The 16,992-nt window shown below is 51.8% G+C and overlaps 2 protein-coding genes across 4 annotated transcripts in view; both read left to right on the top strand.

Annotated features, from left to right (window-relative positions):
* The window catches only part of praf2 (PRA1 domain family, member 2), an 83,563-nt gene extending 78,755 nt beyond the window's left edge, over positions 1-4,808 (top strand). The window contains exons 9-10 of one of the 2 annotated variants that reach the window (XM_063035106.1): positions 1,332-1,479; positions 2,039-4,808. In XM_063035106.1, the coding sequence (XP_062891176.1) occupies positions 1,332-1,479; positions 2,039-2,431 (541 nt within the window). In that variant the 3' untranslated portion in view covers positions 2,432-4,808. The remainder of the gene's footprint in view (positions 1-1,331; positions 1,480-2,038) is intronic. The other variant, XM_063035107.1, reaches the window with a different exon arrangement.
* Positions 4,809-12,627: 7,819 nt separating this feature from the next.
* Positions 12,628-16,624, top strand: LOC134338938 (tubulin alpha-1B chain-like). Of its 2 annotated transcripts, XM_063035149.1 has the most exons (5): positions 12,628-12,865; positions 13,018-13,166; positions 14,610-15,290; positions 16,017-16,266; positions 16,557-16,624. In XM_063035149.1, the coding sequence occupies exons 1-5, from the start codon at positions 12,745-12,747 to the stop codon at positions 16,610-16,612; spliced, it is 1,257 nt and encodes a 418-aa protein (XP_062891219.1). In that variant the 5' UTR covers positions 12,628-12,744; the 3' UTR covers positions 16,613-16,624. The 2 variants fall into 2 exon arrangements, with proteins under 2 accessions (XP_062891219.1, XP_062891218.1); XM_063035148.1 differs by lacking the exon at positions 16,557-16,624 and having other exon boundaries at positions 16,017-16,414.
* The last annotated feature ends 368 nt before the right edge of the window (positions 16,625-16,992 follow it).

Raw genomic sequence — 16,992 nt, forward strand, 5'->3', positions numbered from 1 at the left:
CTGTGCTGTTACAGCTCGGGGCCTTCCGGAGTGTGGAGTTCGATTCCAGCATCTTCTGTAAGGAGCCTCTCTACATCCTCCCCTTGCAATGGGTGCGTTTTCTCCAGGTCCTCCGGTTTCCTCTCACAGTCCAAAGACATACCGGGTGGGTTAACTGGTCACTGTAAATTGTCCCGTGGTGAGGACAGGGTTAAATTTGGGCTGCTGGGCGGTGCTGCTGAAAGGGCCGATGTCACCATGTGTGTTGGTGATGTGGGGACCCAAGTGTGCAGGAAGGGCAAACTCCCACGCAGACGTTAACCTAGGACCCTGCAATTAGCGCTAATCGGGCGTCTGCTAAATAACACAAGTAACGTGGAATCCCCAAGCCTATCAAAATAAACTCAACAAGTCTAAACAGAACACACCAGAAATCACAATCAGAATCAGGTTTGATATCACTGGCATGTGTTCTGAAATCCGTTGTTAGCAATACGTAATCAAAACTGTATATGACTGTATATTAGAAGTATATATAGTGTCCTTGGGTTCAATGTCCATTCAGAGATCTGATGGCAGAGGGGAAGAAGCTGTTCCTGAATTGTTGAGTGTGTGCCTTCAGGCTCCTGTACCTCCTCCCTGATGGTAGCAATGAGAACAAGGCGTGTCCTGGGTGATGGGGGATCCCTAACGACGGACACGGCCTTTCTGAGGCAGCACCCCTTCAACATGTCCTGGTTGCTTTGGAGGCCGGTGCCCATGAGGGAGCTGGCCGAGTTTACGACTTTCTGTAGCTTGTATCGATCCTGTGCGGTAGCCCCTCCACCAAACGGTGATGCAGCTAGAATGCTATCAAGGGCAAGTCGCTCAAGGTAAAACGCAAGGAACTGTAAACGATTAACAATTTGCATTGAACAACCATTAACCAATTCAGGTTTACTGAGAAACCCTGGGCGTCAGTGCTCTCTGGCGCCCTGCAGAGGCCCAAAGAGCTCATTACAGGCCGACTCTACACAGTATCTCATTTAAGACAGGCACTTGAATGTGCAGGGAGGTGTGGGGTGTGCACTCAGTACAGGCAGGAGGGATTCGGTGTCATAAGCATAGATAATAAAAGGGCCGATTGCTGTGTTGTGATGTTCACTGTTCTATGCTCTGTCCTGTCTGAATGTCTTGAGTTTCTTACCCAGTAGGAAGGTGCTGTAGATGTGTGAGGTTGTGGGGAGGGAGCGACAGTGGGACATTTTGACCCAGTGATCTGAGGCCACCGTGTCGAGCGCAGGCTCCCTGCACGCTCTCGAGTCTCAGGGTGTCTCCCCTCCTGTCTCCCTACCCCCACCCCCACCCCACAGAGAAGCCCGCTGGAACAAAGGCACCATTCTGAAAGCGTCGGTGGACTACATCCGCAAGCTGCAGAAGGAGAGCAGCCGCTCCAAGGAGCTGGAGTCCCGGCAGAGGAAGCTGGAGCACGCCAACCGGGTCCTGCTGCTGCGGATACAGGTGAGGGGCAATGGCCGTCGCCGTTACCCACAGGCCTCTGTGATAGGGAAAGGGCCCTATCTGATGGAAAGGAGATACTAACATCTATGTCTCCCTCTCTCTTTCTACTCCTCCCTCTCTCTACCTCCTCCCTCTCTCTACCCCATCCCTCCCTCCCTCTACCCCTCCCTCTCTCTACCCCTCCCTCTCTCTACACCTCCCTCCCTCTAACCCTCCCTCTCTCTACCCCTCCCTCTCTCTACCCCTCCCTCCCTCCACCCCTCCCTCTCTCTACACCTCCCTCTTCTCCTCTCCCTCCCTTTTCCCTCTCCCTCTCTTTCCATGCGAATCTCTTCCTCCTCTGTCCTGCTCTCCCTCCTCACTGTCCCTCTCTCCTGACTCTGTCTCTCTCCCCCTCTCTCACCAAACCCCTCCCTTCCCCTCTCTATTTCTCTCTCTCTCTCCCCTGTACTGTCTCTTACCCTCCACCCTCCCTCTCTCTCTTCCCCAACACCCCCCTTCTGTCATTTCCCCCTCATTCTTTCCCTCCATTCCCTCTCTCTCCTCCTCCCCTCCACAGGAACTGGAGATCCAGGCCCGGGTGCACGGCCTGTCGCTGAATTCCCCCTCGGGCCTCAGCACTGCCCAGCTGGCCGCTCAGGTCATCAAGCAGGAATCGTCAGCCCCAGAGTGTATGTCGCTGGCTGCGCCGGTGCTGGGGGCTGAGACCGGCCCGCCCTTCGAGCTGGGCCTGGAGCCAGGCCTGGGGCTGGGCTTGGACCTGGGCATGGAGTCCCTGGATGAGCTGCCCTACCCCCTGAAGCTGGACTCGGGCCTGGGCGATGTGCTAATGGAGGGTCCGCTCTCGCCGGTGGGGGCAGGCGACCCCCTGCTCTCCTCCGTCTCCCCCGCCGTCTCCAAGGGCAGCAGCCGCCGGAGTAGCTTCAACATGGAGGAGGAGCCCGGCCTCTAGGCCGAGGGGGAAGGTGGACACAGGGGAGAGGTGTAGGGTGGGGCACAGAGGGTGTGCCGTGCAGGAGGCTGACTATGGGGTCCCCCTTTCCTCAGACACAGTCTCCTCCCTCTAAACTGGCTCCCTCCCCTCCCTCTCAACCCCTCCCTTGCCTCTCCCACTCCCTCCCTCCTCCACCACCCCCTTGCACTCTCCTTCCCTGCCTCTGCTCCTCCCGGCTTCCCTCTATTCACATTCTAGCACCCTCTATCCACACTATCTCCACCATCCCTTCCTCCCCCTCCCCTCCATCTGCCCTGTCCCACGACCACATTATCTGTCCTCTTCCCTCCATCATGCCCCCCCGTCCTTATCAGCCCTCCCCTCCCCCCCACACCTTCCCCATCCTCATGCTTCCTGCCTCATCTCCCTTACATCCACCCCCCATCCCTCTCCCTCATGGCTGCTTAGACTTCCTCACAGCCCCCACCCATCTCCATCACTGCCCCCACCCGTCTTCCTCACACCCCCCACACATCTCCCTCACACCCCCCACCCGTCTCCCTCACACCCCCCACCCGTCTCCCTCACAGACCCCACCCGTCTCCCTCACCGCCCCCACCCATCTCCCTCACCGCCCCCACCCATCTCCCTCACAGCCCCCACCCATCTCCCTCACCACCCCCACCCGTCTCCCTCATAGCCCCCACCTGTCTCCCTCATGGATCCCACTTTGTCATAACCCTTCTCCCCCCCGACAGACCTTCACACTTTCCTCTTCATTTTCTCCCTTCTCATCGACCCTCTTCCCCTCAGGCACCTCTCACCCCCTGTGTATATGCCCCACTGAACTAGACTGTAAGCCCCCACTCCCCTCCCAGTCTACTCCGTCCCGGGACCCGACTGTTTGCGAAGCTTCCCACAGTTGAGTGTCCCGGACCTCACCGGACCAGGGAGTGGAGCCGTGAAGCCGGCTGTGAATTTGGGGAGAGGAGGAGCGTGAGCTTCTCTCCAAGTGTTGGACAATTAACGAATGGCTGGACTGTAGTCATCAACTTGACCTCTGTCCTGATCAAGGCAGCGTTTCCTGGCGCCCAGAGTGGAGATTCGCAATTTTATTTTTTAACCAGCAGGGTATATTCATTATGTAAATGTGATTATTCAGCTAAGAGATCTGTAAAATAAATTTTATATACTTCCAACACCAGATCTGTTGGACAATTGGAGGGAAGGGGTTTTCTTGGGGAATGGGGTGTGCCTGTTTCATCTGTGTCCTCAAGAGATTCTGCAGATGTAGGAAATCTTGGAGCAACATTTCAGGAATGCTGCCCAACTCTATAAAAGCCCGGTTAGACCACACTTGGAGTATTGAGTTCAGTTCTGGTCACCTCAGCATAGGAAGGTTACAGAAGCTTTAGAGAGGGTACAGAGGAGATTTACCAGGAAGCTGCCTGGATTAGAGAGCGTGTACAATGAGAATAGGTTGTGTGAACTGGGGCTGTTCTCTTAGGAGCGAAGGAAGATGAGAGACAAGTTGATAGAGGTGTACAAGATAATAAGAAGCATAGATCGTGTGGACACCCAGAGATTTTTCCCTGGGGTGGAAGTGGTTTGTGATGACTATCATTAAATGTACCGTGGCGTTTGACGTGGGCACTCGCTATCTTTGTTCTTAGCAAAATTTTTCTACAGAAGTGGCTTGCCATTGCCTTCTTCTGGGCAGTGTCTTTACAAGACAGGTGATCCCCCCAGCCATTACCAATACTCTTCAGAGATTGTCTGCCTGGCGTCAGTGATAGCATCACCAGGACTTGTGAACTGCACCGACTGCTCATACGACCATCCACCACCTGCTCCCATGGTTTCATGTGACCCTGATCGGGGGGCTAAGCAGGGGCTACACCTTGCCCAAGGGTGACCTGCAGGCTAGTGGAGGGAAGGAGCACCTTACACCTCCTTTGGTAGAGACGTATGTCCACCTCACCAACCAAAATACCAGCGGTTATAATTTTAAGACGAATGAAGGAAAGTTATGTCAAAGTAAAGCTCTTTACACATGTAGCTGTGGGTGCGTGGAACGCCCTGCCAGGGATGGTGGTAGAAGCAGATACATCCGAGGCATTTAAGAAACTCTTAGGTAGGTTCATGGACGACAGAAAAATGGAGGGTGATGTGGTGAGTTAATGAAAGTGTGGAGGAAGAGGGGGATCTTGGAGTCCAGGTCCATAGATCCCTCAAAGTTGCCACGCAAGTTGTTAGGGTGGTTAAGAGTGTTGGCCTTCAGTAGCTTTTATACGGACTGTAAAAGCTTTTATAGATATGTAAAAAGGAAAAGACTGATAAAGACAAATGTAGGTCCCCTGCAAACAGAAACAGGTGAATTGATTATGGGGAGCAAGGACATGGCAGACCAATTGAATAATTACTTTGGTTCTGTCTTCACTAAGGAGGACATAAATAATCTTCCAGAAATAGTAAGGGACAGAGGGTCCAGTGAGATGGAGGAACTGAGCGAAATACATGTTAGTAGGGAAGTGGTGTTAGGTAAATTGAAGGGATTGAAGGCAGATAAATCCCCAGGGCCAGATGGTCTGCATCCCAGAGTGCTTAAGGAAGTGGCCCAAGAAATAGTGGATGCATTAGTGATAATTTTTCAAAACTCGTTAGATTCTGGACTAGTTCCTGAGGATTGGAGGGTGGCTAATGTAACCCCACTTTTTAAAAAAGGAGGGAGAGAGAAACCGGGGAATTATAGGCCGGTTAGCCTAACGTCGGTGGTGGGGAAACTGCTGGAGTCAGTTATCAAGGATGTGATAACAGCACATTTGGAAAGCGGTGAAATGATCGGACAAAGTCAGCATGGATTTGTGAAAGGAAAATCATGTCTGACGAATCTCATAGAATTTTTTGAGGATGTAACTAGTAGAGTGGATAGGGGAGAACCAGTGGATGTGGTATATTTGGATTTTCAAAAGGCTTTTGACAAGGTCCCACACAGGAGATTAGTGTGCAAACTTAAAGCACATGGTATTGGGGGTAAGGTATTGGTGTGGGTGGAGAATTGGTTAGCAGACAGGAAGCAAAGAGTGGGAATAAACGGGACCTTTTCAGAATGGCAGGCGGTGACTAGTGGGGTACCGCAAGGCTCAGTGCTGGGACCCCAGTTGTTTACAATATATATTAATGACTTGGATGAGGGAATTAAATGCAGCATCTCCAAGTTTGCGGATGACACGAAGCTGGGTGGCAGTGTTAGCAGTGAGGAGGATGCTAAGAGGATGCAGGGTGACTTGGATAGGTTGGGTGAGTGGGCAAACTCATGGCAGATGCAATTTAATGTGGATAAATGTGAAGTTATCCACTTTGGTGGCAAAAATAGGAAAACAGATTATTATCTGAATGGTGGCCGATTAGGAAAAGGGGAGGTGCAACGAGACCTGGGTGTCATTATACACCAGTCATTGAAAGTGGGCATGCAGGTACAGCAGGCGGTGAAAAAGGCGAATGGTATGCTGGCATTTATAGCGAGAGGATTCGAGTACAGGAGCAGGGAGGTACTACTGCAGTTGTACAAGGCCTTGGTGAGACCACACCTGGAGTATTGTGTGCAGTTTTGGTCCCCTAATCTGAGGAAAGACATCCTTGCCATAGAGGGAGTACAAAGAAGGTTCACCAGATTGATTCCTGGGATGGCAGGTCTTTCATATGAAGAAAGACTGGATGAACTGGGCTTGTACTCGTTGGAATTTAGAAGATTGAGGGGGGATCTGATTGAAACGTATAAGATCCTAAAGGGATTGGACAGGCTAGATGCGGGAAGATTGTTCCCGATGTTGGGGAGGTCTAGAACGAGGGGTCACAGTTTGAGGATAGAGGGGAAGCCTTTTAGGACCGAGGTTAGGAAAAACTTCTTCACACAGAGAGTGGTGAATCTGTGGAATTCTCTGCCACAGCAAACTGTTGAGGCCAGTTCATTAGCTATGTTTAAAAGGAAGTTAGATATGGCCCTTGTGGCTACAGGGGTCACGGGGTATGGAGGGAAGGCTGGGTTCTGAGTTGGATGATCAGCCATGATCATAATAAATGGCGGTGCAGGCTCGAAGGGCCGAATGGCCTACTCCTGCACCTATTTTCTATGTTTCTATGTTTCTATGTTTCTAGTCGGTGGATTGAGTTCCAGAGATGTGAGGTAATGTCGCAGTCTTATAAAACTCTGGTTAGACCACAGCTGGAGTATTGTAAGCAACACACAAATGCTGGGGGCGGCAGTTCAGGTATCTATGGAAATGAATGCTTCAGTCCAAAATCCTTCTTCAGGGCTGGAAAGGAAGGGACAAGACAGAGTGAGAAGGTGGGGGGTGGAGGAGGCTAGCTGGAAGGTGATGGGTGAAGGCAGGTGGGTGGGAAAGGTAAAGGGTTGAGAGGAAGGAATCTGATCGGAGAGGAGAGTTGGGAGGAGCAGAGGGAGGTGATAGGCGGGTGAGAAGAGGTAAAAAGCCAGAGTGCGGGATAGAAGAAGAGGGGAAGGGGGAGCGTTTTTTTTTAAACCAGAAGAAGAAATCAATATTTATGCCATCAGGTTGGAGGCTACCCAAATGGAATATAAAGTACTGCTCCTCAGCTCCAGTGAGTACAGGCTCAGAGCCATCAAACGCCCCTCATACTCTACCCTTTCATTCCCGTGATCACCTCACCGAGATCCTACATCTGACGATCCTATGTCATCTCTTTCTACGGAGACGATTTTACTGTCCATGTACATTGTTCCCAGCAGAGCTACCCCACCCCTCTTCCTGGCCGTCCTTACAAAGTGGATCCAAGGTTCCAACTATAATCTTCCGGCGTCCACTCTGATATCCAAAACATCATACCTGCCAATCTCTAACTGCGCCACAAGACCATCTGCCTTGTTCTGTATACTGGGTGCATTCATATATAGAACCTCCAGTCTTGTATTATCACCCTCTTCAGTTATGACACCATGTTACCGGAAGTTAAACTATTATACGTTTCTAAAAAATTGTCTCTTTTATGTATTTTGGAGAATTTCGTACCCTCTCCTGCACTCTCCCCATTTGTTTTATCCTCGTTTTTCCAAACTCTTGAACCCATCCACCTTCAACCCATCCCACGGACCGCAATGTTGCCCTATTAACAGCCCAGCCTTCCTCATAGTCTCACTGCGGTACTGCCCCGTCACTCGGGGTCCCACCCCGCGCCAAATTAGTTTAAACCCTCATTCTCCCATAGGAGAATACTTGTTAAACTGCTGGAGCAAACCTGTTCACAAGGATATCGCTTCCCTCCCTCCAGTTCAGGTGTAACCCATCCTTTTTGTGCAGGTGATACCTTCCCCAGAAGCGATCCCAATGATCCAGGGATCTGAATTCCTGCCCCCCGCAACACCAATTCGTCAGCCACGCATTCATCCGCCAAGTCATGCTATTCTCACCCTCACTGGCACATTGGCACAGGCAGCAATCCAGAGATTACTACCCTGGAGATCCTGCTTCTCAGCTTTCTGCCTAACTCCCTATATTCTCTCTTCAGGACCTCCTCCCTTTTCGACCTACAGGTACGTCGTTGGTAATTAGGTTTTAATTAATATGCTACCTTGTTATAGGCACTGTGAGCGGACATCTATATTTTCAATGAAAGACAGATTTATTCTTGACCCTCGCTTTGGGTCACAGCAGACAGACCGCAGGGACATAGGGGCAGAATTAGGCCATTCAGCCCATCGAGTTCGCTCCACCGTTCCATCATGGTCGATTCATTATCCCTCTCAACCCCATTCTCCTGGCTTCTCGCCGTTAGCTTTGACGCCTTGACTAATCAAGAAACCATCGAGCTCCACTTTAAATATACCCGATGACTTGGTCTCTATAGCCATCCATGGTAATGAACCCACAGATTCGTCACCCTTCGACTACAGAAATTTATCCTTGTTACTGTTCTAAAGGGACGTCCTTCTGTTCTGAGACTGTGCCCTCTGGTCCCAGACTTCCCCACCATAGGAAACATCCTATCGAGGTCTTTCAACATTCAATAGGTTTCAATGATTCTTCAATTCCAGCGAGTCCAGGCCCAGAGGATCAAACACTCCTCATACGATAACCCTTTCATTCCCGGAATAACTTTTGCGAATCTTCTGAACCCTCATCAATGTCAGCTCATCGTTTAAGTAAAAGGCCTAAAAACTGCTCACAATACTCCAAGTGAGCCCTCAGCATTACATGCTTGCTTTTATACTGTAGTTCTCTCGAAATGAATGCTAATGTTGCATTTGTCTTCCTCGCCACCGACTCAACCTGCAAGTTAAGCCCTTTTGCACGAGGACTCCCAAGTCCTTCTGTACCTCAGATTTCTGAGTTGTATCCCCGTTTAGAATATAGTTCATACTTTTATTTCTTCTACCAAAGTACCTGGCCACACACTTCCCGACACTATTCCACCTGCCACTCCTTTGCCCATTGTCCTAATCTATGTATCTAAGTCTTTCTGCAGTCACCTCGTCTATCTTCGTGTCGTCCACAAACTTGGCCACGAAGCCATCAATTCCGTCATCCGAGTCACTGACGTGTAACGTAAGAAGAAGCGGTCCCAACACGGACCGCTGCGGAACACCACTAGTCACCGGCAGACAATCAAAAGGCTCCCTTTATTCCCACTCTGTGTTCCTGCCAATCAGCCAATGCTCTAACCATGCCAGTTTCTCTCCTGTAATACCATGGGCTTTTGTCAGCCTTATGTGCGGCACCGTGACAAAGGCCGTCTGAAAATCCAAGTACACAACATCCACCGTCTACCTTGCTTGTTATTTCTTCAAAGAATTCCACCAATTTTGTCAGGCAAGATTTTCCCTTGAGGAAACCATGCTGACTATTTTATCATGTGCCTCCAAGTACCCCGAAACCACGTCGTTAACAATCGACTCCAACATCTTCCCAACGATTGAGGTCAGGCTATGTCTACATTTGCCTTTCTTCTGCCTCCTCTTCTTAAAGAGTGGAGTGACATCTACAATTTTCCAGTCCTCCGCAACCCTGTCAGAATCTGTTGATTTTATTACAGAAAGAGAAAGCGGGCTGTGTCGACCGTCGATGTTGCGTCCTAGCGGTCGAGATACACGAGCCAGGGCGGTGCCGATATGGAGAGCAAGTGTTTGCCCATGTAACAGTATCACCCTCTCCACGCAGCCGATGAACCCAAAGGAACGGGCAGAGGTCGATACAGCTCGGCACCAGCAGCGTCGCAGGGGTTGGAAGTCGGTCTCTCGGGACTCGGCTCCGGATTTTTCCAGCAACACACATAAAAAATGCAGGTGAACGCAGCAGGCCAGGCAGCATCAATAGGAAGAGGTACAGTCGACGTTTCGGGCCGAGACCCTTCGTCAGGAACTGACTGAAAGAAGAGATAGAAAGAGGATTGAAAGTGGGAGGGGGAGATTCGAAATGATAGGAGGGGGAGGGATGGAGCTAAGAACTGGAAAGTTGGTTGGCAAAAGGGATACGAGGCTGGAGAAGGGAGAGGATCATGGGACGAGAGGCGCAGGGAGAAAGAAAGAAGGGGGGGCAGAGGATGGGCAAGGAGTTATAGTGAGAGGGAGAAAAAAGAGAGGATTAAATAAATAAATAGATAGATAAATAAGGGATGGGGTACGAGGGGGAGGTGGGGCCTTAGCGGAAGTTAGAGAAGTCAATGTTCATGCCATCAGGTTGGAGGCTACCCAGACGGAATATCAGGTGTTGTTCCTCCAACCTGAGTGTGGCTTCATCTTGACAATAGAGGAGGCCGTGGATAGACATGTCAGAATGGGAATGGGACGTGGAATTAAACTGTGTGGCCACTGGGAGATCCTGCTTTCTCTGGCGGACGGAGCGTAGGTGTTCAGCGAATCGGTCTCCCAGTCTGCGTCGGGTCTCACCAATATATAGAAGGCCGCATCGGGAGCACCGGACTTTTCCCTCGGGGTTTACTCCCCAAGCCTTCCCCATGAGTGGGTATAGCCGCAAGGCAGCGGAGGCTTGAGCTCAGAGTTTCCCTTCTCACAGCTAAGCTGCCAACCATGGCTGACGAGCCCCAGCTGCCCTAAGTGACTGGTGTTAAGGCGTCAGTAACCCAATAACCCGCGTTTGCGCCTTCTCCTATCAGTAGAAACGGTTCCAGCGGGTTTAGTAGTTAAGTCATAATGAAGGACAGGAGCTGGACTTGTTTGGCAGAGGCTATTTGAGACGCATGCCACTGACAGCATTTAACGGGTAGTGGGCCACATCTCCACTACGCCCCCCCCCTTCGGCCATGCAACCTTAAGAAACCGATTTTATATCTTTTCTCAATAGTGCCAGTGACAGTATACTGTCATCGCTCTTTATTCCAACCTGCCAACCTTCAGGCCATCCCACTCAGGGACTTGTGCTAGTATTATTTTGTGACTATGTGTGGTGTGCATTGCACGCTATATGTGCCGTAGCCCCAGAGGACAGATGTTTAGTTTGTCTGAATGTTGAAGGACAATAAACTTGAACTTGTTCTAACAGCGGGAAAGAAGTTGTCCTTGAGCCGGGTGCTACTCCTTTCAGGCTTTTGTATCTCCTGCTTGGATGGGGGTGGGGTGGGGGGAGAGAAAATGTCCGGGTTGATTATGCTGGCCGCTTTGCTGAGGCAGCGTGAAGGGTCTAAGAGTCCTTGGAGGCGAGGCTAGTTTCCAAGGCAAGAACAAGAGTTCGTAAAAGCGATTAGAGCAGTTTGGACCGAAAGGCCGGTTTCTGTAACTCCCTCCACTGTGGGCGGTGGGTGCGTTGACTATAAGTCTTGGGGGTGGGGGTGGGGTTGTTTCTGGCTGGCTGGATGAGGTAGATCGAGCCTCATCAGGTTGTCAAGCGCCGTCGTGCATTATCAATTGTGGCGAACGCTTGTGTGGCACCAAGCGGACAATCCGGGCTTGTGTTTATGCTCAACTCTCCAGGCAACCAGGGGTTAATTGTCGCAGGTCGCCAATCAGAGCGCGGGCTTGCCTGTATAAATAGGGCGAGCGGGCAGCCGAGGCCGTCAGCTGCTGCGACAGGCCCGGGAGACAACATGGTGAGCTCACGTGGGTGGAACTTCGGCCGGGGCGGGGTTCTAATCGTCGGGCGCCGTCAGTCCTCGGGGAGCGCTCATCATTAGACAGGACAATTTCTTTTCGGTAGAGGTAGCGGGTCGGGAGATCCTATCAATCCTTCGCCGCGTAGTATATATACCTACTGGAGGACAGTGAGGCGGAGTCAGCGCCCAGTATGGAATGAACGAGATTCCAGTAGTAAATGGGTTTATTAGTGTCACTTCTACCGCGGATACAGCAAAAAACCTGCCTTCTTCGTTACACGCCACGGTAGCGCAGCCGTTAGCGCGACGCTATTACAGCTCGGGGCGTCGGAGTTCAATTACCGTGTAAGGAATTTGCACGGCCTCCCCATGAACCGCGAGGGTTTCCTCCAGGTGCTCCGCTTTCCCCCTACAGTCCAAAGACGCCCCGATTAATTGGTCATTGTAAATTGTCCTGGCTGTCTGTATCTTGTTTTACGGCGGTTGGCATCCAGCTTAATGGTGCATTACCGCCACCCTCTGCTCCAGAATGTGCACTAGACATACATTCGAAATCCCTTCACCCAATCTCACACGTAAATTGTCCTGTGATGAGGCTTGGGGTTAAAAGGGGCGAGTTGCTGGGCGGCACGGCTCGTTGGACCGACAGGGCCCGCTCCACGTTGTATCGCTAAATAAATAAAAGTTAAAATAATAACAGAATGCAAAATAAAGTGTAACAGCTACAGAGAAAGTGCACCGTAGGAGGACGATAAGGTGAAGGTCATATAGAGGCAGATTGTGAGGCCAAGAGTCCATCTTATCGTTTAATAGTGGGTAAGAAGTTCTCGTTCAGCCTGGTAGTACGCGCTTTCATGCTCTTGTTCCTTCAGCCCAATGGGGATGGGGTGGGGAAGAGTGTGTGTCCAGGGTGGGTGTGTGGGGTCTTTGAGTTTGCTTTTCCGAGGCAGTTGGATGTAGACAGCGCCGTGGGGTGGGGGGGGGGGGGAGGTTATCCAGATGTTCTGTCTTTTTGCGCTTTGAATTTTATCTATTTTTGAGTTGGCCGCCGCTAGCGAGAACGGCGGCCATCGGAAGGTGGGAGCGGCCAGCCTCTGTGAAGCCCTGGCGAAGTTATTAATCTCGTCTCTTTCCCGCGCCGGCAGCGCGAGTGTATTTCAGTCCACATCGGTCAGGCCGGGTGCCAGATCGGTAACGCTTGCTGGGAGCTGTACTGTCTGGAGCACGGCATCCAGCCGGATGGACAGATGCCGAGTGACAAGACCATCGGAGGGGGCGACGACTCCTTCAACACCTTCTTCAGCGAGACGGGGGCGGGCAAGCACGTCCCGCGGGCCGTCTTCGTCGACCTGGAGCCCACGGTGATCGGTAAGGAGAGGGGAGGTGGGACACCGACCATTCGTGAAGGGTCCATTCAATCGGAACCATTCGCTTTAAACATGGTTGTTTTCTTCTGTTCTTAATCATCCCCACCGCCTTCTCCCTTTCCCCCGTTCTTTGCTCCCTCCTTTCCCACACAGATGAAGTCCGGACCGGCACCTACCGGCAGCTCTTCCACCCCGAGCAGCTCATCACGGGCAAGGAGGACGCGGCCAACAACTACGCGCGGGGCCACTGTTCCATCGGTAAAGAGATCGTCGACCTGGTCCTGGATCGCATCCGGAAGGTGGTAGGTACACTTGCGCCGAATGTCGGGACCCGACGCACCGGCAGGGTCCCGACACCATCGTGCCTCTGCTACCCTGAGAAGACGTCGTCAACTAGACGAACCTTCGTCCTAATTCTGCTCAGAGAGTTCACGGACCCTCGAGAAGAGCCTTAGAATAGAAATGTTTAAAATTAGGAAAAAACACAGGGGGACTGTGAGCGGACAACTACACTTCCAATAATAATAATAAAACCCCTATCAGATTTGTTTCTGACCCCCTCATTGGAGGCGTAGGGGTCAGCCCATAAGGCATAGAAGCTGAGTTCAGCTATTCGGCCCATCGATTCTGCTCCACCGTGGCCGATTTACTATCTTTCTCAACCCCATTCTCCTGCCTTCTCCCCGTAATCTTTGACGCCCTCACTAATCAGGACCCTATCAATCGCTGCTTTAAATATACTGAATGACTTGGCCTTCACAGCCGCCTGTGACCAGCAGCATCCACAAGGTCGTCCGGACAGGTCCGCCCCATCATTGCAGGCCGACAAGAGCTGGGGAACATTTATTTAATGAGATACAGCATGGAATAGGTCCTTCCGGCCCTTTGATCCCCGATTTAACCCCAGCCCAATCACGGGACAATGTACAATGACCAATTAGCCTACCAACCTTTAGACTGTAGGGGGAAACCGGAGCACCTGGAGGAAATACACGCAATCACGGGGAGAACGTACACACTCCTTACAGGGAGCGGCGGGAAACTAGTCATGAGGAAGAACGCAACAAGGACCAGAGAGCGTTCCAGAGTGCTACAAGGCAGACAGCCCAAGATCTGACCCGGGAGAGCCCACAGAAAAATGGATACCCACACAGTCTTTACCGCACAGAGAAGGGAGGACCAAATCTCGGGGGCATTGGTCAGGAGAAAGATTTTAAAATGATCTGAGGGACATTTTTGTTTCACCAAGAGTGCACTCCCTATGTGGAGCGAGCTGCCAGAGGAAGAGGTTGAAGCTCTATGAATAGTATAGGCTCAGGGGCGGTCAGAGGTCAGAATTCAATTCCGTCCCCCTGTAAGTCCTTCCTGTAAGTGCGTGGGTTTCGTCCCACAGTCCAAAGACGTATCGGTTAGTAGGTTAATTAGTCATTGTAAATTCTCCCGTGATTAAGTTTGGGTTAAATAGGTGGGTTTTGCTGGGCAGCGCGGCTCGGTAGGACGGAATGGCTTGTTCTGCGCTGTATCTCTAAATAAAATACTTTGAGAAGCACATGGATAGTTAATTTGTGACTCACTACATTGTCAGGGTAGACTTGACGGGCTGAAAGACCTGTATCCGTGCTCGAAGCGTTCTTATCCGTCGTCGTGTAACAACACCTTGTGTCCCCGCGAGTTGGGGTGAGAGGGAACTCGGCTCGCAGTCACTGGACACTTTGTTCCCGACTCTTGCTGTCCTTTCCCTGCAGGCGGACCAGTGCACGGGGCTGCAGGGGTTCCTCATCTTCCACAGCTTCGGGGGCGGCACCGGCTCGGGCTTCACCTCCCTCCTCATGGAGAGACTCTCCGTCGATTACGGCAGGAAATCCAAGCTGGAATTCTCCGTCTACCCGGCGCCCCAGATCTCCACCGCCGTGGTCGAGCCTTACAACTCGGTGCTGGTCACCCACTGCACCCTCGAGCACTCGGACTGCGCCTTCATGGTGGACAACGAGGCCATCTACGACGTGTGTCGGCGGAACCTGGACATCGAGCGCCCCACCTACACCAACCTCAACCGCCTCATTGCGCAGTTGGTGTCGTCCATCACGGCGTCGCTGCGCTTCGACGGCGCCCTCAACGTGGACCTGACCGAGTTCCAGACCAACCTGGTGCCCTACCCCCGCATCCACTTCCCGCTGGCCACCTACGCGCCCCTCATCTCGGCCGAGAAGGCTTACCACGAACAGCTGTCCGTGGCCGAGATCACCAACGCCTGCTTCGAGCCGGCCAACCAGATGGTGAAGTGCGACCCCCGCCAGGGCAAGTACATGGCGTGCTGCATGCTGTACCGCGGAGACGTGGTGCCCAAGGACGTGAACGCTGCCATCGCCACGATTAAGAGTAAGCGCTCCATCCAGTTCGTGGACTGGTGTCCGACCGGCTTCAAGGTGAGTGGGGCGTTTGAGAAGGGGTGGGGGGGGGGGTCGGCGGCGGGATTAAACTCCTCCTATCTACACAGATTCAGTGACGTCCTCTCCCTCACATGACAACATTCTGATCCAAACCGGCCTCGCCATGCGGACATCCCTCTGGGATTATTCCCGCCTGCATCGCTGAGTACAGGCCTACCTTCCGTTCTGCCCGGAAAGGGGCGCATGAGGGTGGGGGTTGCTGCGCACGCATCTAGTAGGGATGCCATTGGCTGAATGGCCTCATTCTGCCCGGTAACGTGCACGATTTGGAAACGTAAAGTCCATGCGGGAGAGGAAATAAGGAATTGGATCATTTCCTGGTGGGTCCTACTCTTCGTACCAGTCCGAACCCCAAACAAGGTCCCAATTTCCCCCCAACGGGCCGGGGTCTCCTCTGTTCTTGCATCTTTACCTTTGGGGAGAGAAGGTGAGAAAACTTCTTCACTCAGAGTGCTGGGAGTGTGGAACGAGCTGCCATCTGATGTGGGAAATGCGGGCTCACGCTGAAGTTTTAGGAATAAATTAGATAGATACATGGATGGGAGAGGTGTGGAGGGTTATGGACTGGATGCAGGTCAATGGGACTAGCGGAATAATGTTTCGGCACAGACTAGAAGGGCCGAATGGCCTGTTTTCTGCGCTGTAGTGTTCTCTGGTTCTAAAGTCTGACCGTTCTCTCCTCTCGGCCCCCCGCCCCCACAGGTGGGCATCAACTACCAGCCCCCGACTGTGGTGCCCGGCGGCGACCTGGCCAAGGTGCAGCGCGCCGTCTGCATGCTGAGCAACACCACCGCCATCTCCATGGCCTGGACCCGGCTGGACCTCAAGTTCGACAAGATGTACGCCAAGCGGGCCTTCGTCCACTGGTACGTGGGCGAGGGGCTGGAGGAGGGGGAGTTCCAGGACGCGCGGGAGGACATGGCCTCGCTGGAGAGGGACTACCAAGAGGTGGCGGTGGACTCCGCCGAACTTGACAATGCAGCGGAGGAAGGAGAGGAGTAGATGATATTATTTAAAGTTTAGCATTTAATCAAATTTCTAATATCGTTACGCAACGACTTAAGGTTTAGGAAATAAATTTTAACAATATAAGCATTATAGTTCCGAAAATAAATTATGAAATAAGTCTTTGAAACTGTGCCCATTTATTTCAAAGCACATATTAAGTAACCATATAGAACGCGGAGATTCAAAGTAAATACAAGCACAATATAATCAATTAAAGACCGCACCCAACAAGACGGACAGCCAGTGTGCAAAAAAAGAACAAACCGTGCAAATACAAAACAGAAAAATAATAATACTGAATAAATAAGCAATAAATATTTGAGAACATGAGACGAAGAGTCCTTGAAAGTGAGTCCAGAGGTTGTGTTGGTGTGAGTGAAGTTGTGCCCTCTGATTCAAGACCTAATTTTGACGTGCAGTCGTGGTGCTGTGATCACTCGTTGAGCATGATGTCCGTGAGTGAGAGGCAGTCACCGCACGGTACTTGACAGATCTTGGCTGGAACCTCCCCCTGAACCTTACCACGATGGGTGACTAAGCTCCTAACCACCAGACGGTATCGCTGTTGGGAATTCACAAGCCTTTCCAGCACAAGGTGACGATCTTTGGAGAAACATTGAAGAGTGCAAGGATGCCGTAAGGGGATGTAGTGAGAGGGTTAGATAGAAAC

The sequence above is a fragment of the Mobula hypostoma genome, chromosome 28, assembly GCF_963921235.1.
Source record: "Mobula hypostoma chromosome 28, sMobHyp1.1, whole genome shotgun sequence".
NCBI classification, from domain to species: domain Eukaryota; kingdom Metazoa; phylum Chordata; class Chondrichthyes; order Myliobatiformes; family Myliobatidae; genus Mobula; species Mobula hypostoma.